The 26,662-nt window shown below is 36.0% G+C and overlaps 1 protein-coding gene across 2 annotated transcripts; it reads right to left on the bottom strand.

The window, feature by feature from the left end:
• Positions 1-1,624: 1,624 nt before the first annotated feature.
• Positions 1,625-21,945, bottom strand: mef2b (myocyte enhancer factor 2b). 2 transcript variants are annotated; one of them, XM_065246091.1, is made up of 9 exons: positions 21,822-21,945; positions 13,291-13,374; positions 12,701-12,904; positions 11,345-11,476; positions 8,252-8,432; positions 7,307-7,470; positions 3,460-3,556; positions 3,198-3,300; positions 1,625-2,999 (listed from the first exon to the last, which is right to left on the bottom strand). In XM_065246091.1, exons 2-9 carry the CDS (start codon positions 13,342-13,344, stop codon positions 2,663-2,665), a joined length of 1,272 nt encoding a protein of 423 aa, XP_065102163.1. In that variant the 5' UTR covers positions 13,345-13,374; positions 21,822-21,945; the 3' UTR covers positions 1,625-2,662. The 2 variants fall into 2 exon arrangements, with proteins under 2 accessions (XP_065102163.1, XP_065102171.1); XM_065246099.1 differs by having other exon boundaries at positions 7,325-7,470.
• Positions 21,946-26,662: the final 4,717 nt, after the last annotated feature.

Raw genomic sequence — 26,662 nt, 5'->3', positions numbered from 1 at the left:
ATGAATTATGTGCATCTGTCAGGAGGCCCAGTCTGAGTCCCACTGCAGTCCTGGCTGTTGCTATAGGGACTGAATCGACAACCATTCAGACGTTGCCCGCAGACTCGCCCCATAGGCCCCTCGAGAGCTGCCCAGACGTGACCCTTGTGACCCTCTTTTCAACTGAGGTAGGCTAGGTCTTGCTGATGAGCACGAGAGATGGCTAATTCCAGCCAATTTTCAGCTTTTTAATAGCTGAAGGGCTTCGAGATGGTGCGAACGGGTGTCTGAAAAAATATCTGAATGTAATTGAGTACATGGCGGGACTCATTATAAGTGTGTGTCTTGATTTGGAGTGTTGTAAGGATGATTATAATAATGCTGCATGTAGTAACAACAAAGGTCAGAAATGAGATCAAAAACAAATGTGGATATGTGTACACACTAGTATGCACAAAGGTACATATTGGTAGTTGATACATATCTGTACCTAAATAGACCTTTTAAAAAAAATCCTGCCCCAGTGCCAGCCTGGGACCATTTTTGTGTAATGGTACCTTGATGGTATTACATAGTAATAGACATCATTCTGGGAATGTATTGCTTTGATCCTTGATGTTTGTTATCAATATTCATGTATCCTGGTTGTACCCTGGTTCCTTTTTTAATTATTAATAAACGTTTTGGAGCCAGAAGCATTAACACTGCATCATTATGTAAGGAAGCAGAATGTTTCAACTGGGTAGCATATGCACACTAGGTAGCATACAAAAGGTAAAATGCTGTGGACCCTAGAAACAATGCAAATCCACATAATATGGTAGTATGCACTATAACACTAAAAATTCGTTGAAAAGTATTATATTAATGTTTATTTATGTATTAACTGCGTTATGTCACGTGACTGTAATGTTCAGCGCTGCAAAAAAATCTACACTTTTCGTTATTTCGCTATATTATTTTGTTTATTTATGAAATTAAATTTAATTGCAACATTTAAAAAAAACTTTAATATAATTATTAAATAAATAAATTAAATTATTAAATTTGACCTCATATATGTCAGCATATGTAATTCCGCGCCCCTGTGAACTCTCGCGAACTCTGACGTTGTACCAAGAGGAATCTAGAAATTAATAATCTAGAAATTATAACTTCTTTTTACACAACGATGATTAGTTGCACATTACCGTACTGAGTTTTGGAAATGTTGCGAGCGTTTCTGACAATGTTTAAATTCTCTAGATAACGAAATGCAGCAGCAAGGAGCACGCGACCGCGAACAGATGCTGATGACGTCTGCGACACCGCCTTTTCGGCGAAAGTTACGGGAATGCAGATAATATTGTGTCTATTTAAACAGATTTAAAGAGAAGTAACAGATTAATAGAGGCTTCTTTGATTTGGAGGTGCATGCAAAATACATTTGGCTAAAAAAAACTGAGGGGGCACGTGCCCCTTGAAACCATTAGGACACGATTAAATGTTAGGCAATGATGTGGTTGTAATAATTTTTATTAAAGTTTACAAAGTATTAAGCATAATTTGCAAGTTTCAGATGTGCTCGATGTATGATTTTGGATCATGTGCTGCCCTCTAGTGGACACTGAAACAAACGTCAAGCTGGTATACATTATTCACACAAAACTCATAAAACAAGCATATAGGTGAAAAATAAAATAAAAGTAAAAACACTGCGACAGGATATTGCATATTAAGAAAACAAAGTCATCTACTTAGAAATGCCTTAATTTTTAAAATATAATTACATCGTGTACCTGAAAACACTGTCCTGAGTAAAGATCATTTACATGAACATAATGCTTGACTTTACAGTAATTTACATCATGGCATAAATCACAATTGTAAACTGGAACAGCATTGATATTTAAATGTTGCTCTGGTAAAGTGAAAATGTAATGTGTGCATCATGGCTGCAATTTTGGTTTATTTTAAAACTGATTATGTAATCTACATAGCATTTGCATTGATCTTTTAAGTGATAACCTGAAAAATACACAATGCATCACCTGTTACATTAAGCAAATGTTTCTTATAAACACACAAAAAAAGTTAAAAACACATTAAAAAGGTATAAAACTGTCTGTTCCTCTAGATAAATTGACACTGTGTTAGCAAAACAAAACTGATAGGTTTAACTCGCAGGGAACACACATAATGTATAAACAACGTAGGCCTATAGATTAAATGCGCTTTGGACAAAAGCGTTTGATTAAAACTCCAAATAAGTGCATCTATAAAATGTGGCATTTAAAAAAAAACACTGTCAGAAAAGAAAGAGTCAAAAAAAAAATGCAACGCTGACACTGGGACAGTACCTCTTAAAAGCTATACATTTGGTGCGCAAAAATGTATGCATTTAGTACCAAAATGTACCTCTAAGGTATTAATATGAACACTTTAAGTGCAAAGGTTCACTTTTTGAAATGGTACCGCCTCAGTGACAGATTTTTGACCATTATTTCTGACGGTGTACCAATATATTTCAAGCAGCAAAAGGAAGTGGTTGCTAGTTTTCCTTAAACTTAAAATTATAACAGACCTTCTTAAACGTATCTCCTTCACTGCTTATATAATGCATTGACAAATCAAACCAGAACCAATTCTTGAAAATGAAGCTCAGAATTGGTGAACCCAGAATGATAATGAATCTTTTTATAGACTATCTTATCCATCCATTACTGATGTCTCGCTGCTTTAGAGAATGATCGCATTTCTCCTCTCCAGGGTCTCTGTGCGGACCCTGCTGGCTGGAGAAACCTCCCTTCTTCACCTCGTCTCTCTCCAAAGCGGTATATTCCTTCGGAGGACAGTGGCTCATAACTTTAGGCTCTTCCATTGGTGAGTGTTGCACCATGTGATGGGCGGGGGGCGTGGCTGATAGAGTGTGGTCAGGAGAGGTGCGCTCTGATTTGATGCTCAGGTTAAGGGAGGGGTGTGTCGGGGAGGTAGGGGAGGAGCTGTGGGACGGGTACGAGCAGCCTCCAGCTGAGCTCATCCTACAATGGAAATGACATACACACCTTTGAGTCAGATTAGACATGAACAAATGGCACAATGGTACTACAATGAGGCAAAGGTTGATCCAAAGGTTGATCTGATTTTTATTGCCGTAAAACTATTATGTAATTTTAAAATCCCAGTATAACACAGATAGACATGTTAGTATATATCAGGAGAAACAGAAGATGTCTCACCCAGAGCTGATCATGGATTGGTGGGCATCCTGATGATTCAGAGATTGCCATGTGTTCATGGAATTGCGCTGATAACCCACAGCGTAACCAGGATGACTGTAGTCTAAGACAGAAATGACAAATGGATATCCATTTTTTATTTACACTTAAGAAATCAAACCTTAAATTCATAATTTTTGCTATCTTTGCAAGTTAACATGTATTTGAAAGTAATTCCGGGCCATAATTATTTAATGGTTGGGTATCTTAAAACGGCCCTCACCTGTGGGCCCGTAGTTCCCGAGACTGTGCCCCAGTAAACCTGTCTTCCCCATAGTCATCATGTGACCTCCAGCGTGCATACTCTGATACAAAGCCCTCTGGATAGAAAACAGGAACACACAAATTTACTAAACTACAATATTTCGTACAGTACATTTGCTCTACATGAATGACAAACAAGACAACATGACACTTAAGGAAATAAAAAACCATCTTTGTATAAAATAAACTAGATTGATAGATCTACAAACAGAAAGACAGAGCGATAGATGGATGAATGGATGGATGGGTGGACGGACCGACAGATAGACAGACAGAGACAGAACAATAGATAGATGGATGGTTGGATGGATGTACAGACAGACAGAAAGACAAGCAGAATGATGGATGGATGGATAAACAGACAGACAGACAAACAAACAGATGGATGAATGGATAGACAGACAGTAAGATAGAGAGAACGACAGACAGACAAACAGACAGAACGAAAGATGGATGGATGGATGGATGGATGGATGGATGGATGGATAGACAGACAGACGGATGGATGATAAATGCACAGACAGAGAAACAGGCAGACAGATGGATGGATAGACAGATGTATAGAAAGACGTATAGACAGACAGATGGATGGATGGATGGATAGACAGACGAAAACAGACAGACAGAACAATAGATGGATGGATGGACAGACAAAGGGATAGACAGGCAGACAGACAGACAGACAGACAGAATGATAGATGGATGGATAGATGGATGGATAAACAGACAGACGGATGGATGATAAATGCACAAACAGAGAAAAAGACAGACAGATGGATGGAAAGACAGACAGATGGATGGATAGACAGTATAGAAAGACGTAAAGACAGACAGATGGATGGATGAACAGACAGACAGACAAATAGATGGATGAATGGATAGACAGACAGACAGATGGATAGATAGATAGAATGACAGACAGACAGAACGAAAGATGGATGGATGGATGGATGGATAGACAGACAGATGGATGGATGATAAATACACAGACCGAGAAACAGACAGACACACAGAGAGATGGATGGATAGACAGATGTATAGAAAGACGTTTAGACAGACAAAAACAGACAGACAGAAGTTGAACAATAGATGGATGGATAGACGGACAGACAAATAGAACTATAGACAGACATAGCGATAGATAGAATGACAGACAGAGCGATAGATGGATGGATGGGGAGATGGACAGACAAATAAAACGATAGATAGAAAGACAGACAGTGCAATAGATGGATGGATGGGTGGACAGACAGAGGGACAGACAGACAAACAGACAGAAAGACAAACAGACAGATGGATGGATGAACAGACAGACAGACAAATAGATGGATGAATGGATAGACAGACAGACAGATGGATAGATAGAACAACAGACAGACAGAACAAAAGATGGATGGATGGATAGACAGACAGACAGACGGATAGATGATAAATGCACAGACAGAGAAACAGGCAGACAGATGGATGGATAGACAGATGTATAGAAAGACATATAGACAGACAAACAGATAGATGAATGGATAGACAGACAGTAAGATAGAGAGAACGACAGACAGACAAACAGACAGAACGAAAGATGGATGGATGGATGGATGGATAGACAGACAGACGGATGGATGATAAATGCACAGACAGAGAAACAGGCAGACAGATGGATGGATAGACAGATGTATAGAAAGACGTATAGACAGACGGATGGATGGATAGACAGACGAAAACAGACAGACAGAACAATAGATTGATGGATGGACAGACAAAGGGATAGACAGGCAGACAGACAGACAGAATGATAAATGGATGGATAAACAGACAGACGGATGGATGATAAATGCACAAACAGAGAAACAGACAGATGGATGGATAGACAGACAGATGGATGGATAGACAGTATAGAAAGACGTAAAGACAGACAGATGGATGGATGAACAGACAGACAGACAAATAGATGGATGAATGGATAGACAGACAGACAGATGGATAGATAGAATGACAGACAGACAGAACGAAATATGGATGGATGGATGGATGGATAGACAGACAGACGGATGGATGATAAATACACAGACAGAGAAACAGACTGACACACAGAGAGATGGATGGATAGACAGATGTATAGAAAGACGTATAGACAGACAAAAACAGACAATAGTTGAACAATAGATGGATGGATAGGCGGACAGACAAATAGAACTATAGACAGACAGAGCGATAGATAGAATGACAGACAGAGCGATAGATGGATGGATGGGGAGATGGACAGACAAATAAAACGATAGATAGAAAGAGAGACAGTGCAAAAGATGGATGGATGGGTGGACAGACAGAGGGACAGACAGACAAACAGACAGAAAGACAAACAGACAGATGAATGGATGAACAGACAGACAGACAAATAGATGGATGAATGGATAGACAGACAGACAGATGGATAGATAGAACAACAGACAGACAGAACGAAAGATGGATGGATGGATGGATGGATGGATGGATAGACAGACAGACAGATGGATGATAAATACACAGACAGAGAAACAGACTGACAGATGGATGGATAGACAGATGTATAGAAAGACATATAGACAGACAGATGGATGGATGAATGGATAGACAGACAAAAACAGACAGACAGAACAATAGATAGAATGATGAGTGGACAGACAGAGGGACAGACAGACAGACAGACAGACAGACAGAATGATAGATGGATGAATGGATAGACAGACAGACAGACAGATGGATAGATAGAACGACAGACAGACAGAACGAAATATGGATGGATGGATGGATGATAAATACACAGACAGAGACACAGACCGACAGACAGATGGATGGATAGACAGACAAAAACAGACAGACAGAACAATAAATAGAACAATAGACAGACAGACAGAACAATAGATGGATGGATAGACAGACAGACAAATAGAACGATAGACAGAGTGATAAATTGATGGATGGGTGTACAGACAGACAAACAGACAGACAGGCATAGACAGACAGAGAGATAAAGCGATAGAGAGAATGACAGACAGAGTGATAGATGGATGGATGCGGAGACGTACAGACAAATAAAACGATAGATAGAAAGACAGACAGTGCGATAGATGGATGGATGGACAGGTGGGTGGACAGATGGACAGACAGAGACAGACAGAACGATAGATGGATGGATGGATGGACAGACAGACAGACAGAACGATAAAGCAATGGAGAGACAGAAAAACAAACAGAATGATAGATGGATGGATGGATGGATAGACAAATAGACAGACAAATAGATGGATAAATAGATAGATAGAAAGACAGACAGAATGATAGATAGAACGAAAAATGAATGATAGACAGACAGACAGATGGATAGACGCACAGACAGAGAGACAGACAGAATGATAGATATAATGACAGACAGACAGACCAAAAAATGAACGATAGACAGACAGACAGACAGATGGATGGATAGACAGACAGACAGATAGAACAATAGATGGATAGACAGATGTATAGACAGATATATAAATTGACAGATGGATAGACAGACAAAAAGAAAGACAGGACGATGGATGAATGGATGGATGGATGGATAGATGGATGGATGGATGGATGGATGGATGGATGGACGGATGGACAGACAGAAAAAAGAACAGAAAAAAAGACAGAACAATAGATGGATGGATGATGGATGGATGGTAAATGGATAGATAGATAGATAGATAGATAGATAGATAGATAGATAGATAGATAGATAGATAGATAGATAGATAGATAGATAGATAGATAGATAGATAGATAGATAGATAGATGAGTACTTTGGTGGACTCTCTCACTGCATTGCTCAAATTGCTGCGGGTTCCGCACAGGCCGGCATGCAGGTCGATTCGCCGTCCGTCGCCGGTGACACCCAGAGGGGGCGGAGTTTTCATCTCCAAACCTCTGCTCAGGTTGCCATGGGTGAATGTCGAATAGCCCACACCTTCACAGTCATATGGGAAGTGAAAAACAAGATGTGGCTGCAATTTTTTTCGGTTTCTCTCTCATTCTCCCTCCCTCCATCTCTGTCGGTCAGTAAAAGGAGAAGTCTCCTTCACCATATGGCTTTAATTCACTATCTAGATTTGACACCTGCACGAATTCCACTGATATGTGTGAACCTGCCTCGAGGTGACGGTTCAACGCGGCCACAAGCTTTCAGACGTACAAGAGCCTGGGCGTCTGCCTCTACATCTAAAAGGATTTATTTGTAAGTCCGCGGTCAAAATAAGTTGCTATGTTCTGGTGCGTTTAACGCTTTAACGCTGGATTGTGACCACAACATAACACGCAGGTAACACAGCTTGAGAAGATTCCCATGATGTCCCGCTAATAGTTAAATGGAGAGGTGCAGCCTCATAAAGTTCAGCAGGTGTGATGTTCAGCTCAAAAACCACAGCTTAGCCTTTAGGTACTGTCTCATATGTGTTTGTGGCTGAAAAGCGGGGGGGTTTCATATATAAGACAGCTTCCTGTGAACAAAGAACTAAAATACTCCACTCGGGGAGCGGTCCATACTAACTTTCTGTTTGAACCCAACAAAAAATGTATGGCCATTTATAATTCCAATTTAATAATTTGGCCTATGAATGCAGTAGATGTCTTTGTAACGCTATATATATATATAAATAATAAATAAATAAATATAATCCTGAATAATAGTAAAAGCATCATTGTTAAAAATAAGATTCTTTAATGGTAATTTTAAATGACATGGGCCTTACCTGAATGCGGGCCTGCTAGTGCCGCGTGGGAGTTGGAACCTCCAGAACCGTCCGAGCCGGATCTGTTGCATAGGGATTTGTAGGGCAGTGTCCTCCCTAGGTTTGGATTGGAAGAGTTGGTGTAGCCATTCTCACTACTTGAACCCATCATCTGTGCTTCGGTAGGGAGGTGTGAAGACGCCTGGGACAAGATTTGAAATATAAAAATGTAAATACATTTTTTAAGGGGATTTATGTGACCATGTCTGTGAAATCCAGGCTTAAGTCTCGTAAACTAATGATGAGATGAGGAGCATCAAAGTTAGATTTTTTTCATTGATTTCAATCTTTGGCATGATCTTACTCAGCCTATATGCAAGATATCAAAGTTATTTTTCACTACATGTTCTTTACATTATGTACGATGATTTTATAGAAACAGTAAATCACAAAAATGGCTTGAGATGGGTTTACACAAATTGGGTCACATATGCAAGTACACTACTGTATTCCAAAAAATAAAGACCTGCATTATACATTCTTTATTTCTATATTGTATATTTTACCTTTTTCACATATAGACCATTTAGCAAGATGTAAACAACACTGGTGCAGAAGCACTTGCTGTTTTAGTTTTTTTAACACTGAACAAAAATTAATATAAGAATAAATTAGGGCTGTCAAAAAATTAATCGTGATTAATTGCTTACAAAATAAAAGTTTGTTTTTGTGTGTGTGCACTGTGTGTAATTATTTTGTATATATAAATAGACACACATGCATGTATGTATTTAAGACATTTTTACATGTATGTATATATATATTTTTTTAATTAATTTATTTATATATATTTATAAATATTTATATATATATAGATTTCCATGTATTTTTATATATAGATAAAAATATATACATACATACAATTTTTCTTAAATGTATACATGCATGTGTGTGTATATATATATATATATATATATATATATATATATATATATATATATATATATATATATATATATATATATATATATATATATATATATATATATACAAAATAATTACACACAATAAACAAACAAATATATTATGCAAATACAAACTTTTATTTATTTTTTAATCTTTTGACAGCCCTAATATTAATAAATTTTTAGAACAAAATACAACCAATAGAAACTTTTGAACTGAATCAAAATGTAAAATAAATTTGAACCTTAAAAACAACAGGAAGTGCTTTGTTGTTTACATCTTGCAAAATGGTCTAAAGGTTGGGGAGTGGCGGCTCTTGACTGCTAATCCGAGGGGCGCAAATTTAAAATAAGTGTTCGGATTGTCATCTGTGTTGCTTGTGGTTTCAAAATGTGTTTATTGCGTCATGTTAACCATGTGTAAAATAAGTGCCTGCTACACACACGTCAAAACCATTTATGATAAAAGAGACCCTCACGTTCACAAAATACTCCCAAAACACACCCTTAACAGTAAACTCTGATTACATATGAGATTATTCGAGTATCTGCAAACGCGAGCGTCTCTTTTATCATAAACCCTTTAGATGCGTCTGCAGCAGACACTTATTATGACAAGACATGTGATGCACATAGGATCACTCAACTCGCAAAACACATATTTTAAATTACGAACCACACACATGACGGGCTACATACATGATGTGACGAACTTCGCATCGAGCACCCTTGAAAAAATAAGTCACAGGTCGCCACTGGAGTTGGGTAAAGAAATTCATAACCCCCCCTCAAAAAAAAATCTGGGTTGCTTCAACCCATAGATAGGTCAAATATAGACAATTCTCTAAGTCAATTTAAACCAGCTGGTGGATTTGATAAAATTTGACCCACCCATGGATTGAAAACAACCCAAGATTTTTTTCATCTACAAATTTAATTTCAATCATTTATGGATCACCTTTAGATCAAGATGTATAAGGAGAAACATTCATTTGTTAGGTTTGTTTCAGCAAGTTGTACCCACAAAGCAAGCAAAAGCCATCATTTCACCGTCTAGGTTGGGGGTTTTCAAACATTTTAATGGCAGGGACCCATGATGAACCTTAAGCGAGGGACCCCCTTCCTAAAATATATATCTATATCAGGGGTCTCCAACATGGTGCCCTCATAATAAAATTAAATCAACAAGTGTTTTTAAAAATTTTTTGAGTAGACTATCAAAAATTAGCCCTCCAGATTGTTTTATCCATTGTGGTAGCCCCTGCTCACAAAAAGGTTGGAGACCCCTGATCTATATTATCCTATAAAGAAACATTTAAACTGTGTTAGATAAATTGTAATTGTGAAATTAAAAACTGCTAAATGTTTACAAACTTTAAATATAGACTTTTCACAGTTTAGACTTTTTCTCTTTGACAATTTCTGGGGACCGCAAGGAAACCTTTGTGTTTGAAACCCCTTGCTTGTCTAGGTTAACTATAGACCCAATATAATCTGGCTATGAGTAAACTGCATCTATCCAAAATAAATGTGGATGTTGTTTTTTGCGTAAAAATTTGCGATGCAAAAGCAAAGTCAACAGTGATTACGCCTAAAAGCAGTGGCAGCCGGTGATTTCTTTTTTCGAGGGCGCACGATGTAAAGTTCGTGACAACATGTATGTAGTCCGTCATGTGTGTGGTTTGTAATTTCAAAATATGTGTTCTGCGCATCGAGTTATCCTATGTGCATCATGTGTTTTGTCAAAATAAGTGCATGCTGCAGACGCGTCTAAAAGGTTTATGATAAAAGAGACACTCGCGTTTGTCAGATACTCGCATAATCTCATGCGTAATCAAAGTTTACTGTTAAGGGAGTGTCTTGCGTGTATTCTGTGAACGTGAGCGTCTCTTTTATCATAAACGGTTTTGACGCGTGTGCAGCAGGCACTTATTTTGACAAAACACGTGATGCACATGGTTCACATGATGCCACAAACACATATTTTGAAAACACACATGACACTAAAAAACACATATTTTGAATTTGCGCCCCTCGGATGAGCAGTCACAAGCCCCCACTGCCTACAAGGAGTGATGATTGTAGGCCTGATTTAATGCATGCAATGTTCATGATGTATTGTTCATTGTTAAAAAACCACTTTACTTACGTAATAGCGTTGGCGAGCGACGGACAGATCCATACCATCACCGAGCTGATATTTCTCTGCTCCGATCGACGAGGCATCTTCATGATCAACCAACTCAGAACCATCCAGTCCCAATCCTTTCCTTCTCAAAGTCTAGACAGAAACAGAAAAAAATGGGAAGCAGGACATGACAGGGGTAAATTCGAATACCATGAATTCCACACCATATCCGAATCTAAAGCATGTGTGCAAACCAATAAGCCACAGCTGTGATATAAAACTGCTGAAAGCTGATTGGTTCCATTACAATAAACTTGATCAAAAACAGAAACCACACAGGCAACGACTGAACTTTAACCCTTGTATTATGTTCTGGGTCACTTTGAGCTGTTAAAGGGGACATTTCACAAGACTTTTTTAAGATGTAAAATAAATCTTTGTTGTCCCCAGAGTACATATGTGAAGTTTTGCTTAAAATATCATATAGATAATTTTTATAACATGTAAAAATTGCCACTTTGTAGGCATGGGCAAAATGTGCTGTTTTGGGTGTGTCCTTTTAAATGCAAATGAGCTGATCTCTGCACTAAATGGCAGTGCTGTGGTTGAATAGTGCAGATTTAGGGGCGGTATTATCCCCTTCTGACATCACAAGGGGAGCCAAATTTCAATGACCTACTTTTTTACATGCTTGCAGAGAATGGTTTACCAAAACTAAGTTACTGGGTTGATATGTTTTACATTTTCTATATTTATACAAGCACTGGGGACCCAATTACAGCACTTAAACATGGAAAAAGTCAGATTTTCATGATATGTCCCCTTTAAGTGATTTTATTTTCGAAATTTTGTGACTTTTCTCATTTATTACGCTGATATGTACGCAAATAATTTTGTAACAATTTTGAGGTTCGCGGGTCATAGCAACTGTACAGACCAAAAATTAAATATTTGTTTTCAGTGTTTGTTGCTGTATTGGTGTTTTACTATCCTGAAATGGGGTAAAAATGCTTCTCCTCACTCTTTTGAGTACTGAAAAAACATTCACACTAACAGATGGTAAAAGTGAGCTATCATTTCTATTTATAATGTATAGGAAATAATATTTAAGTTATATTTGTCTTCCAGACATTTGGTCACTTTTTCTCATTTAGGGCCATGAACATGCATGCAAAGTTAAGATACACTGATGTGTTTTGAAGTGGGTTTTTAACACAATTTTTTTACGATTTTGGTCAATTTCACATATAGGTTTAGGGAATTGCTGTGAATCCAATTAGGGTCAATTTGACCCGCTCAATCAAAATCGTCACAAAAATCAAACACAATACAAGGGTTAAAAAGGGCCTTTCCAGAAAGAAGATATTTGGCACGTACCTCCAGTATGTCATTATTGGTACGGCTTTCATGAGGTTCGCTGTATTCGGTGTACTTCAGCAGTACTTTGTCCATGTCGGTGCTGGCATACTGAAACAGTCGGTTTGTGCTGTTGAAAATGATGAGGGCGATCTCGCAGTCGCACAACACGCTCAGCTCGTAAGCCTTTTTCATCAGACCGAACTTGCGCTTGGTAAATGTCACCTTGGGGAGGCCAACAAACCACAGTACTATTGTTACAAATACCACTGCAAAGCTAGGATGTCTTTTTCTGAACATGTATTTCTGACATAGCTAGACTGTGTTTCACACATTGAGATCCTGGGGTGGCTTAAAATATCACGCTGTAAGGTAGAGCTAGAATCAAGAGCATTGATGTCTATTATATCAGGTGTGAAAATACCACCTAGTTTAACCCTTGGATACAAGATCTGAAAGATCCATATACATTACACTTATACATTCGGCAGGCGATTTAATTTAAAGCATCTTAAAGTCAATTAAAGATACATTTATTGAATCCCCAACCTTTGCACTACTAATACAGGAACTCATTTTTAATGCGTTAGTCAAAGTAAAAAAACACCAACCTGTCGGTTGCGTTGGTCAAGGATCCGAGAGATCTGTATTTTCTTCCGCCCCATAATTTTCTGTGTTTAAAGCAGGTACTTAACCTGTTAAAAATTAAAAAGTAAAGTCTTAGTTTTTAAATAAAGGTACAAAAGTTGTCACTGGGGTGGTATGCTTTCAAATGGGTACTGAAAGGGTGCATATTAGTACCTTAAAGGTACACATTAGGACCTTTTTTAAGAGTACCGTCCCACCCACCCATTTGTACCTTTGGGACTGAAACCGTGAACTTTGGATTGCTAAGCTACATATTTCCGTTGTTCATGTGTTATTATGAGTTTAGCCGATACCCAACTACCACCCCAAATTCCTATAAAACTGTAAAATACCCAACATTGTGTACTTAACCCCTCCTGAGACTCAGTTGAGAATAAAGTTGGCAGGCCAACACCCCCGCAGTCTGTGTTATCCCAGCACAAACACCAGCATTTCCACAGGGCATGGGTTAAAAATATGTCATCTCCATTTAAAGGTACAGTTATGTTAACATTAGCCTTACAACCGCACTTGGAATAATAGTGTTTCAATGAAGGGAAAGTTTCATCCACCCCCTGCTCTCCCATGAGCCAAATGGACACAAATAATTGATTTTGGGAGAAAGGGAGGTAGAAATGTTGTATATACAGTCATTTCTACATATATTCCATCTGTTGCATATTCATGTAATATTTTAGGTTTTCAATTATTGATTTTTCATGTTTACACTCTTTAAAAAATTCAATTCAATTTAATTTTATTTATATAGTGCTTTTCACAATAGGTAATTGTATCAAAACAGCTTTTCATTAATAGAAACAGCATAAGTAGCGGCTATGAATAAGCTTTACAAGCTAGCGTGTTGATGATGTAACGTATAGAAGTGAGTGCTAAGTTAAGCCAATGTTGGCTGAAAAAATGTGGCGGCCGGTGACTTCTTTTTCGAGGGCGCACAATGTATGTAGCCTGTCATGTGTGTGGCTCGTCATTTCAAAATATGTGTTTGGCGCGTCATGTAAACGTATGTGCATCACGCGTGATGTCAAAATAAGTGCCTGCTGCAGACGCTTCGAAGGGGTTTATGATCAAAGAGACGCTCGCGTTTGCCAGATACTCGCTTAATGTGTGGAGTTAAGTTAGTGTCTTGCGTGTATCTTGTAAACGTGAGCGTCTCTTTTACATAAACTGTTTGGACGCGTGTGCAGCAGGCACATATTTTGACAAGACGGATGATGCACATTGTTCGCATGACGCAAGAAACACATATTTTGACATGACGAGAAACACACATGACACATTGTGATATTCGCGCCCCTCGGAAGAGAAGTCACCGGCCGCCACTGGTTACCCACTGAAAATTGAGTTGTTAAAACACACAGTTGGGTCAAATATGCACTGAAAAAAAATTATTCATTCAATTTAATTTTTTTAAGGTAAGTGGTTGCAATCAATTTATTTAAGCTACAGTACATTTAAACAAATGTTTTTTGTTTCGTTTTGTTTTTCTATTTTTTATTTTTTTTGTCTAATTGTAGCTCAAATAAATTGATTGCAACCACTTACCTTAAAATAATTAAGTAAATTGAATGAATCATTTTTTTCAGTGCATATTCTAACGAGACGCATGATGGACATGGTTCACACAACAAACACATAATTTGACAAGCAATACACGACACATGGGTCATTCTACAGAAACGTCCACTTTTGGTATGGCAAGATGTCTTCTAACATTTCTAACATTTAAACTTAGACCAAATTATTAGATTACTCTTTGACTTTATAAGTAAACATAAATGACAGCTTACTCTTTTTTTTTATTTTTTGTGTGCATGTACTTCAAGACTGCATAGACCTTTTTTGTCACTGGTGTAACCACTTCTTTAGCAATATTAAAGGCGTTTATGAAATATTATTTTCATTTTTTTCAGCTTTAAAGCTTAATTCTTAAGTGTAGCAGAATTCAATGAATTTTTCAATGAATCAGAATTCAATGAATTATCATCATGTCACATGTTTTATTAAATGTGAAAGAAAAAACACAGTAACACCAGTGACCCAACAAATCACCAGTCAGTGGTGTTACTGATCTTCACTGCTGTTACCCATAAGGAAGATAACACCAGTGACAATTTTCATGAAACTGCATTTTACAAAATTTCTGCTGCAAAGTATCAAACCACATGTTGTCAATCATTGTATATTCAGTAAATTAAGTATTTTTATCCGTTTGTATTCTAGGTTTTTGGAATTCCCTTAACAATAAAGAAGGTCATACCAGTGACTTAAACTAAAAGCTTCATATGAAAACATGAGATAAATGAGAAGATTTCTGATAACTGAAAAGAGACAGTGGACTTATATGGGCGTCTCTTCATAGATCTCCAGGAAATTGAAAGAAGGAAGTCAAGTGATGTCATCAGTGTGATTTTTATTTAAAAATAAGAGCTTTTTTGTTAAACAGGCACACCAGTGACACAACTCCAGGAAATCACTACTTTCATTATATATTTTATAATATTAATTAAGCATTTTGTTTTTAATGTAATTTACATCATATATTTGATAGTTATGGACACATTATTGTATTTTAAATGGAAGAAAACACTATTTTTGATCTCAAAATAAAGCATTTTCGCTCTGTAGCCTACATGACTGTGGGGACGAGCACTTCTGTGGTGCTTGGATTTCTAATTAATTAATAAAAATCAAATATTGCTACATTAATGGCTCAAGAATGTGTAATTGTTCAAATTGTTTCATTTTATAATATATATATAAAAAAAAATTAACCCTAAAGGGTGTTTCAAGTGTAATATTTCTGTAAAGGCTAGGGACAGAAAAATTGACATTTCTGTAGAATGACCCATATATTGAATTTGCGCCACTCGAAAGAGAAGTCTGCCGCCACTGGTTTTAACCGTGAAAGTTGAGTTGTTAAAACACACAGTTGGGTCAAATATGGACATGTCGACGTGTGTACAGCAGGCACATATTTTAACAAGACGCACATGGTTCACATGACACAACAAACACATATTTTGACATGACGAGAAACACACAACACATATTGAATTCGCACCACTCGAAAGAGAAGTCACTGGCCTTCACTGGTTTTAACCCTGAAAGCTGAGTTGTTTAAACACACAGTTGGTACAAATATGGACATTTTCCAGGTTTTTTTTTGTGAGTGTCCCTTCTCTGCAAACTTACACAAATAGATTACAGTGACACATAGCATATTAAATTAATACAGTATAAACGTATACAATATTATATATGGCATATTCATATTGAAACCATGCACATTAAACCATTTAACTTTGTACAAAATAATACCCTTATATTAAGCATGGTATTTCACAAAATAAAATAATTTGTAATAAAAGACTTGCTTTTGGATGATGTGACGCACACATTTGCTATGCTTGCAATTACGTTTGTGCATTTAGAAGATGCTTTAAAGGGATAGTTCACCCAAAAATGAAAATTCTGTCATTATTTACTCACTCTCCTGTTGTTACAAACCTGCATAAATTTCTTTGTTCTGATAAACATGAAGGAAGATATTGTGAGAAATGTTTGTAACCAAACTGTTGGTGGACCCCATTCACTTCACCATAATAGGAAAAAAGAATACTATAGAAGTAAATGGGGTCCACCAATGGATTGGTTACAAACATTTCTCAAAATATCTTCCTCTGTGTTCATCAGAACAAAGAAATTTATTCAGGTTTGTAACAACATGAGAGTGAGTAAATGATGACAGAATTTTCCGTTTTGGGTGAACTGTACCTTTAATGCAACACGACTTACAGTTGAACTTGAGCTCATAAGTTTTCATCCTCTTTAAAAAAACAATTTGTATTTAGTACTGCCCTAAGCAAGCTATTTCACATAACATGCTTACATATAAATTTAAATAATAACTGCATTTACAAAAGTTTACATACCCTGGATTCTTAATACAAAGCTGTTTTTATGTTTTGTGATTGTTGTTTGTGAGTCTCTTGTTCGATCTGGGCATTAAACTGCCCACCGGCCTTCAGAAAAAAATCTTCAGGTCCTGCACCTTCTGTGCTTTTTCAGCATCTTTTGTATGTTTGATCCCTTTACAACATTGTTTTTGATATTCAACGTATTACACTGAGGAGAATTGAGAGACTCACACATAACTATTACACTAAGCGCCAGGGGTATGTAAACTTTTGAACAGGATGATCCGTGTTTATTGTTATCATTTTGTTTAAAGATCATACTTTTTATTTAGTAATGTCCTTGCAATCTAAAATATATTCACGTTTCCCTGAAAACAAAATATTAACAGAGTTTGATCTAAGTCTATGTCTGTATTAACTCTTCATTGAATGCAAAAAATTCGATCAAATTCTGCAGAAACCACTTGTGGTGTGGTTTCTAAACATGCGTCATGTTTTAGCGTTTTGCCTGGTTGCGATTGCTAGTACCTACAGTAGTAAGATGAATGATGATAACCTAGAAGAATGCTTAACTTTATTTCAACTTCTTTATTTTAGTTTCACATAACACTTAAGTTTTCCACTTCACTCCTTATTGGTTTGCAACTTTTACAAATCGTGTTTGATAGCGGAAACTGGGTTTATACACAAGAAGCCGTTTTTCTGCCCTTGCTAGAGTAAAAGCCCCAGGGAGATTGGCCGTCGTTTTTTTAATCTCATATTAGTGACCTCATCTATTTTTAAAATCTCAAAGCCAGGGGTTTGCGGAGAGAGTGACGCTGTTCCCACGATCCACTGATGCCCGTTGCCCTCACACCCACCCAGTGGCACTGAGGCAACTGAAGGAGCTGATGTTTTGTGCCACTATAACCATATAAGATAATACTGACATGAGCATCCGTTCGTTGCATACACAGAGACTCCTGAAGGCCTTGACAGGTGGCTTGTAGGGTCAGGCAGTTGATCATGAGATATAATTGTAACGCGAGGAAGTGAAATACATTGGTGACAAGATCTCTATCACCAAACGATGTGTCGGTGGCTAATTTTAAAGTTCCTCAAATTTGCTGATATGAAGCGAAGAGTATTAAATGAATTAACTGGACATAAAAGCAACATACATGAAAGCAAAGTATAGGATGGTAGGATTTGTTTTTAGCACTTGAAAATTAATTAAGGCAACAAATTTGAGGTTGTGGGCGGGGGTTTGTGCTTGACTGACCAATAATGATTTTGATTCTCACGAAATTAGACTTATGAGGTGTCATGAAACATTTTGATAAAAAAAGTAAATGCTATTAAAATAAGAAGCATACAGTTACAAACATCTCTTCGTGTACTATTTTGCACATGATTTCAAATGACATCATACAAACCAATCTTGTAGTTTTTTACACATTTAAGGGGAAATTTTTCATTACCGCAACGTATCCATGACTGGATTTGGGTTCTTTGACATGGAAAATTTATAATTAAAAAATAAAAAGCTTCAGTGCATGTTATACTATAAACATTTACATTAAAAAAAACATGCGGTGTTTGGTGATCATTGGTAAATGTAGAGACAATAATAAGGAATATAAATGTGTCCAAGACCAATTTTCTCATCCTCCACAACAATTTTCAATCATTGTTTAAGCCCTCAAGGAACTAAAATTTAAAAAAAAAAATTGTTGTAAGGGACATAATTGACTGTGACACTCAAGATGGCCACCAGGTAAGCAGTTCTTATTTTTTCTCTCCAGATAAAAGTTGATTTTTTTCTCATAGTAGACAATATTTTAGTTCTCATTACCGCAACATGAGTTTGTAAATGCATATATTTATTAATGTAATATCATTTTGCGGTAATGATCATTTTTGATAATCTAAAAAATGTAAATAATTCTATAGGAAATATTTTTTAAATCCTCTAAAAAAATGGTTATAGTAAGTTAAGACCTTAATCTTATATGTGCAAAAAAATGGGATTTTTAAAAATTCTGATGCTGGACACCTTATAAATCTGGATTTGTGAAAATCACGTGTTTGGGATAAATTCAGTTTCAGAAATTGAACTAAATTCAGAAGTTTCACACTTTTGGGTAGCATATCTTGACAAAATGAAGTTGCTGTGGTAAACGCTGACCAAAGGCCGAAATATGTGTTTCATCATGGTTTAAAAAACCCATTTACAATGGGAGCCTAAAAAAGATTTGTTCATTCACCTTAAAAAAAGTAAAAAGTGGGTTCAAGTTTAAAAAAAAGTAAGTTAAAATGCCTTAAAATATTAATTGACTCAAAAAAAGTTTGTTGTGTCAACTAATATTCATAAGTTGAATTAACTCAAAATTCTAAGGCAACCAGGTAATTTACTTTATAAACTTTCTATGATTATATTTACACATTTTGCAGGGGCTTTAATCTAAAGTGACTACATCCAAGCTATACATTTAATCAGTATGTGTGTTTGGAATCGAACCCACAACCTTCACTGTAAACAATACTTTGCTGCCTTAAAATTTTTTGTTGAATCAACTCGGATTTACAAGTCATTTCAACTTACTATTATTTATCTTGACTAGATATGAGTTGTTATAACTACAGGTGAGTTGTTATAACTTATAAAATTAAGTTGACTTTTCTCTGTTGACATGACTTGTAAATCCGAGTTGATTTAACAAAAAATTTTAAGGCAGCAAAGTATTTTTTACAGTGTTTGTATTGCTATATATATACTATATAGGATACCACACATATATAATATAATTATAATTAATGTGATGTTCCTGAAGCTCATTTAGCATTGTGTTAGCAGTGAAAAGGTCATGAGTTTGATCCCCAGGGAACACACGTACTGATAAAAATGCATACTGTATGCACTGCAAGTCACTTTGAATTAAAGCGTAAAGTAAAAATTGTAACTCGCCCAAGGTGAAAGTTCAACTTCCTGTGCGATCCACCCAGAAACCAGACAATGGAAAAGACTACACGCAAATAGAGGTCTACTCATACGCTGACAGTATCCCTCAGTGGAGCACTTACTCTGGGGCACGAGGGGAGGAACTGCCTGATCCCTCATGAGGTCCACCCTATCAGAACACCAACAACAAAAACCTCTGTGAAGTCGAGTCAAAGCCGTTGAAGCAAAATAAATGAGCAGGCAAATGATGATTTGTAATGGAGGTGAAAACCAAACGCAACTGCCACCTGTAGCTTACAGACAGTTCAGCTGTTGGGGGCTGACGCTTGGTTCGTTTTGGTGGGATGAGAAACCTAAAGGTGCCAAAAATAGCAACTAAGACTTGTATTTGCATACAAAATGACAAGGGGAAACCTGCAACAGAGCGACCTAAGAATTTGAATTTGGATGAAGATGTGTTTTCGAAAAACTGTTGTTGTTTTCATGATTAAAATTTGTAACTAAATATAGATGATCTTTGTATACGGTTTGTTTAAGGCATATTGGCAGACGCTTTCATCCAGAGCAACTTGCAGTGCATTCAAGCTATACTTTTTATCAGTATGTGTGCTCCCTGGGGATCGAACCCAAGATCTCTACAAAAAAAGCTACAGATATACAAGATAATTGGAGATAGGACACTTCTGTGGCTTAACTGACAAAACATGCTTGCAACAAATGCCAGATCATGGAAAACTTCAATCAAAACTCCTACAATCTGTAAACTCACAAGGATCTAGACCGAGTTACAAAGCGGTGAGAATTTCTTAAAACAAAATGTGTCAATACCACTTTGTGTGCATCGGTTTGTCATGGTCTTAAAATTAAGCAGTGACAGTGGTTTGATTAGACGTTTGTGCGAAAAATTTATCATTTTTCGGCCTAGTTTTAAGTCAAGTATGGGCATTCTGTTTCTGTATGCATTCAATATACAGTTTTCTTTGATATGGTCGATATAAACTGGACAAGAATAGCAAACAAATAGCAATTTGTTGTCCTAAAAACAATAAATGCAATGATTTTGTATTAACTATACGGTAATATTAAACAAACAATGTGACACCACCAACCATGCAGTAAAGAATGTCTACAATGTGGACATCTCACAGCTTTATAGCAGTTTTATGACAATGTTATTAGGAAATAAACCACAACCTAACTATTTTACAGTATAATAACTTTGTGGACGGCCCCTATAGAGCAACATAGGCCAACCAAAACCACAATGAGGATTTAATGTCAGCAGATAAAGTTTGAGATCAGCAGTGTATCCTTTGATTTAGCAACCTAAATACTTTAATATTAATTTAGTTAATAGTGATAATGTAATAGTAATTTACATAATATTGACATAAAATCACATATGAATTGATTAAAGCTGCCCTTTACATTTGTCATGTACTTCTGAGGACTATAGAGGTAAGCTATACTTCCTTATATGAACTTATATAAGTATTAAGCATATTTAAGTTATAAATATAGTAACGTTAACTTGTTCTTGTTTTCTCAGTGTTTAAGTTTGCCAAAACCAAACGTTATCAGGGAAAACGACATTTACAAGAATTATTCACATTTTAATATAAAAAACTGATCTTACCTGCTTCTGAACGTAACCAGTCGGTTAAAAGCAGTTTGCAAAAATATAAATCAGATGACAAGACGTTTTTGTTTTGTTCACATCAACGTCGAGCGCTTTTGACAGGCGCGCATCTGAAGCGTTTCATACAGTAGCCAGTAGCGTGTGCATGCCACGCCCCCTTGCAGTTTCCATTGGCAGAAGGAGACGTCAATCATCTACAGCAGTTCCCGCAGTAGCGGCGTCAGATTGGAAGGAAATGACTATTCGCCCGCCTCTTTTAAACTCATATTGGCTGAGAAATACGTCGATCATCCCCACCTTTATTCTCCGTCATTCATTGATGAAAGTTATTCAAAGATATCTTAAGCATTTAGCATAAAACTAAATCAGGGTTTAAAAGTTTATCGATGCATTACAGTGAATATGCATTTAAATAACATGAATTAAGTAACAGTAAACAAGTAAACAAGCTATTAATAAAAAAAATTTTGACAATAGGAGGCATGGTGATATTAAATTAAATTAGCCTAGAAAATGGTTTATATTCTAAGAAAAAGGCACTTAAATCTCTATAACATTAACTATTTGCTATATTAGGTGAGGATATTCATAATTCAATTGCCTTTGGATTTTTTAATCCACATACTATTAACATTTTTACTCAAAAATAAACACTAATAAAAATATTTCAGCTATATGAGTGTGGCTTTGCTTGAAGTGATACACTGCTTGCATTTAACAAAGAATGTGTTGTGTTTATCTTGATAATTTTATTAATATGAGTAAATTAAAGATGATAAATAAATAAAAATCAAATATCTGTTTGCAAGCCCAAAATGCTAACTAATAACACGCTTTCTAATAAATATAACTTTACGTAAAAATACAAAATACATTTATTAATTTTTTTAAAGTAAATACATATATTACTTTTAAGTTGTCAATTAGTAAACCAGTAAAACATTAATATTCAGATACATTTTTAAAATGTAATTACTAAGGAAACCTTTTCAAATTATGCAAATATACAAAAATAAAAGCAGTGCTTTCTCTCTTTAATAGTACATAATAGTTTATAAATATAGTGATAATCTCTATACAAATAGTGTATTTTTTTACATAGTGTGTATATAAAATTAGTGCACTCAAAATCAACCCGTGGTTGGGTAAATATGGACAAACCCAACTTTTGGTTTAAATGAACCTAGAAAATTTCCATACTTGACCTAATCACGAGTTGAAACAACCCAGGTTAAACCAAATGGTTAGGTTTGTCTATATTTTACGCAACCAGTGGCTAAAACAACCCAGCATTTAAAGTGTATGTATAATAAATGTATCATCTTTTAAAAATAGTCTATTATTTAGGCAAACGTCACCACTATAATTACACAATTGTCAACCAAAAAAGATTATTAAACAGACATTGTCTAGTGTCCATTTTTATACTGTAAATCATTTTTATTTTAGTCTCTTATGATTTATCACATCTGACGTATGCTTAGTATTTAATATAGCTGAATCTCACCAACCATTTTAGTATAAAGTAATAACAAGATACTATACATGCCGTAAAGCAGTTATCACTGTCTTTTCGCTCATGCATGCAATGGCTTTAGTTTCCCTATGGGATAATAATCTGCATGTCATCTGATGCAAGAATTAGCAACCTCCTGCCATTTTCCCGAAAGTCCCTAAGCATCCATCCTGCAGGAAGCTCAAGGTACCTGGATTTCCTCTTGACTAGAGAATACAAATAAACCTGGATGTGAAAAACAAATGTTGCTTGCACAATATGAGAAATCAGGATATTGATTTCTGGGTCCTTAAAGCAATGCATGCAGGTTTTTTTAATATATTTCTATATTGTTACATTGTTGGGGACAACAAGGTCATAATTTTAAAAAATTTTATCCATACTTTTAATTCAACTTATCTAATGGCATGCAGGCTTATTTGATCAATTACTATGTACGGGGAATCTTTGAACATTTCCACCATTTTTGCCCTGGATTCGGTCAGCTGAGCAGTTATTTGTGACAGCTTGCCCATATAGCTAGGTTCACTATATGCTATATGTTGTCATAATGAAACCTTACATACATACATACATACAGCCTGTTATAGCTTTCCGGCCAAATTTAAAATAAGAGCAAAATTGCATATGTAACTAAATTCATGTAACTAAAAGTAAAAAATGATGTCTAAAAGTGAGTTTTAACGTTACTGCACTGTAAAAAAATTATATCATACTGTATCAACATATATTTTCATGTTACTTTAACTTAATTTTTTTTTAAAGTTCAACAATTTCAACTTGTTTTTGTTCAACTAAAGTTACTGCAACTAATCACAAGTCAAAACCTAAAAAATTATTTGAATTAACTCTATATTATTATTATTATTATATAATATATGGATGGTGGCTACTGTTTAATTATTACTTTAAATAACTGTCTGGGTGTCGTGAAAAAAACTCTGGAAAGTGCCTTTCAAACCTTTTTTTCCTGAAACTTCTCACTTCTGCTTTTGACAACATCAGTGGCTTTAAGTTTTGCACATGTGGTGAGTCTCTCGGATTCAGAAATAGCCTCGCTGGTCAGCATACACGTATAGGCGATTTTTAGGCGATGTTTTTTTAGTCTCTGGCTTATCGCGCAGAGCACAGAAGCAGACCTTGAGTTCCTATCAACCCATTCTGAGAAAAAAAACCACCTGCTCAGACTGGGGTTAAGGTAACACCTTAACATTTCACCGTTATGCAGCTGAAATACAATGCATTTTGCAGATATATATAGATATAAGATCATAAGATCATAAGATACATTATATACATTTTCTACTCTAGTTCGAAACATATACAACATATTTTTACATTTCAACATATAAGGCCTACCGCACCCTTTCATATTTGTTCACAACTGACTCCAAGTCAAGGCGGTTTCCCAGACACGGTTTGAATTAATCCAGAACTTGGCATTAGGATGTTTAAATCGTTTTTACGTACCTCGTACAAAAAACAATACTGGTGTGCATCGAGACAAAATGTCACTGATATATGTTAAGATAGGTCAGTACAAGATGTTTTTTAATGACGACAGCTCAAACATGCATTTTAATCCGGGACTAGAGTAAGCCCTGTTAAAAGATTATAAAACGTAATCACCACATAACCTAAAAAAATAATTACAAAATATTTAAAATATTACACACTTCAGCTATGCTGGCTGTCGATGTACATTAGATATTTCGGATCCAAACCTCATATGCCACCCTGTTTGTCTAAGTACAAGAAAGTGAGGCACAAACTGGATGAAAGAAGACTGTAAAATGTGGCCTGGATCTCAGTTCATATAGCAGCATCTGAATTTGTCATAAACAACATGAATGAATGAATCTATCCTGCCTTGCAATGCTTCAGGCATGTGGTGGTCGACTTGTGTGTGAGATATTTTCTTGGCACACTTTGGGGCCCTTAATAACAATCGGGCATTGTTTAAACGGCACTGAGTAGTTGCTGACCTCGCCCAGCCCTTTATGACTCATCTTTTAATGACTACACTTCTAAAAATAAAGGTGCTACCAAAAGGTTCTGCCACTGATATGTTTCAGGCAAAGGTACTTAAAAGAATCATTTTATTTACCTTTTCATTGTCTAAAGAACTTTTCTACTAAAGACCTTCTACGCAATGGATGTTAAAGGTTCTATATAGAGTCATACCGCCAAAAATAGTTCTATGACATCATGTGCCAAGAGTGTACCCCTGTCAGAATATACTTCTGAAAGCACAGGCCATCCCAAACAAAGAGATTACAGTACTTTAAGATGAACTCCACCAGACCTTTGGATGTGGTGGAATGTGTGAACAACAAATCTGACTATGTTTCTAGCACTGCTGAATCCGTTCTGAAGGCAAATCCAAGCGCAATTCAGCACAAGCAAGGTGTACCTAAAAAGTGTCCGGCGAGTGCATGTGAGCTATTCATCAAAAGCTTTCCATTGATTTAACTAAGCATTCTCTGCAGTGTGATGCTTGTCTCTGAGGCAACCAGCTTTATCAGTTTTAAATGGATGCAGCTGCCTCTATTTTCATCTCATTCAAAACACAAAAAAGCCTTTATTAAGTTAGTGCTTTTCAAATCATAACGTCCTGGATTTCTTCTCTCTATTCCAATGAGTCCTTACAATTATTTTAAAAAGTATTTTTTATGTATTTTAAAGCTGAAAATATGAATGTGTCATCATTTCTTTGTCCAAGTTGGTTGGTTAATTATGGGATCACAAGATGTTACAGACCAAGAACTAAATATCTGTCTGAATATTTTTGATTTTCTGTAACAGTGTTGACAGACAAAGTGTGTGTTTGTGAGCGAGCTAGCGAGCAATTCTGTGTGTGACTGCTAGTTGTGTTACATATGGTCAACACTGTTACTTTACCTTGGTAGGTTAGGTTATTAGACAATAACAGAATTGGCACCGACTAATTCAAACAACACAAAATCATGATATTCAAGACACTTTTTACTGAAAATATTATATTGTTGTGGTCTGTAACATATTGTGATTCGTTCCAATGAAAATCCAATCTATAATAATAAAGCATAACCATTAAAAAAGAAATAATAATAATAATCCAAAAAAATAATAATAATGATGACTTGGGACACCAAATGTACCTGCAATTATATCATGGTGTCTCAAATAAATATGTATGATGACTGTTTTATTATTTAAGCATCTGTACATCTCTGTCTTAAAATTTTATGGCCCGAGTTATTGGACATATTAGGTAACATTTTGCAATAAAGTCTTATAATAAACAGTCTCATTCATTACCTAATGGATTAATTAATTATCA

Source organism: Paramisgurnus dabryanus, chromosome 24, assembly GCF_030506205.2.
Source record: "Paramisgurnus dabryanus chromosome 24, PD_genome_1.1, whole genome shotgun sequence".
NCBI classification, from domain to species: Eukaryota; Metazoa; Chordata; class Actinopteri; order Cypriniformes; family Cobitidae; genus Paramisgurnus; species Paramisgurnus dabryanus.
Note: the sequence above shows the minus strand (reverse complement) of the source record. Positions and strands in the feature narration are given on the sequence as shown.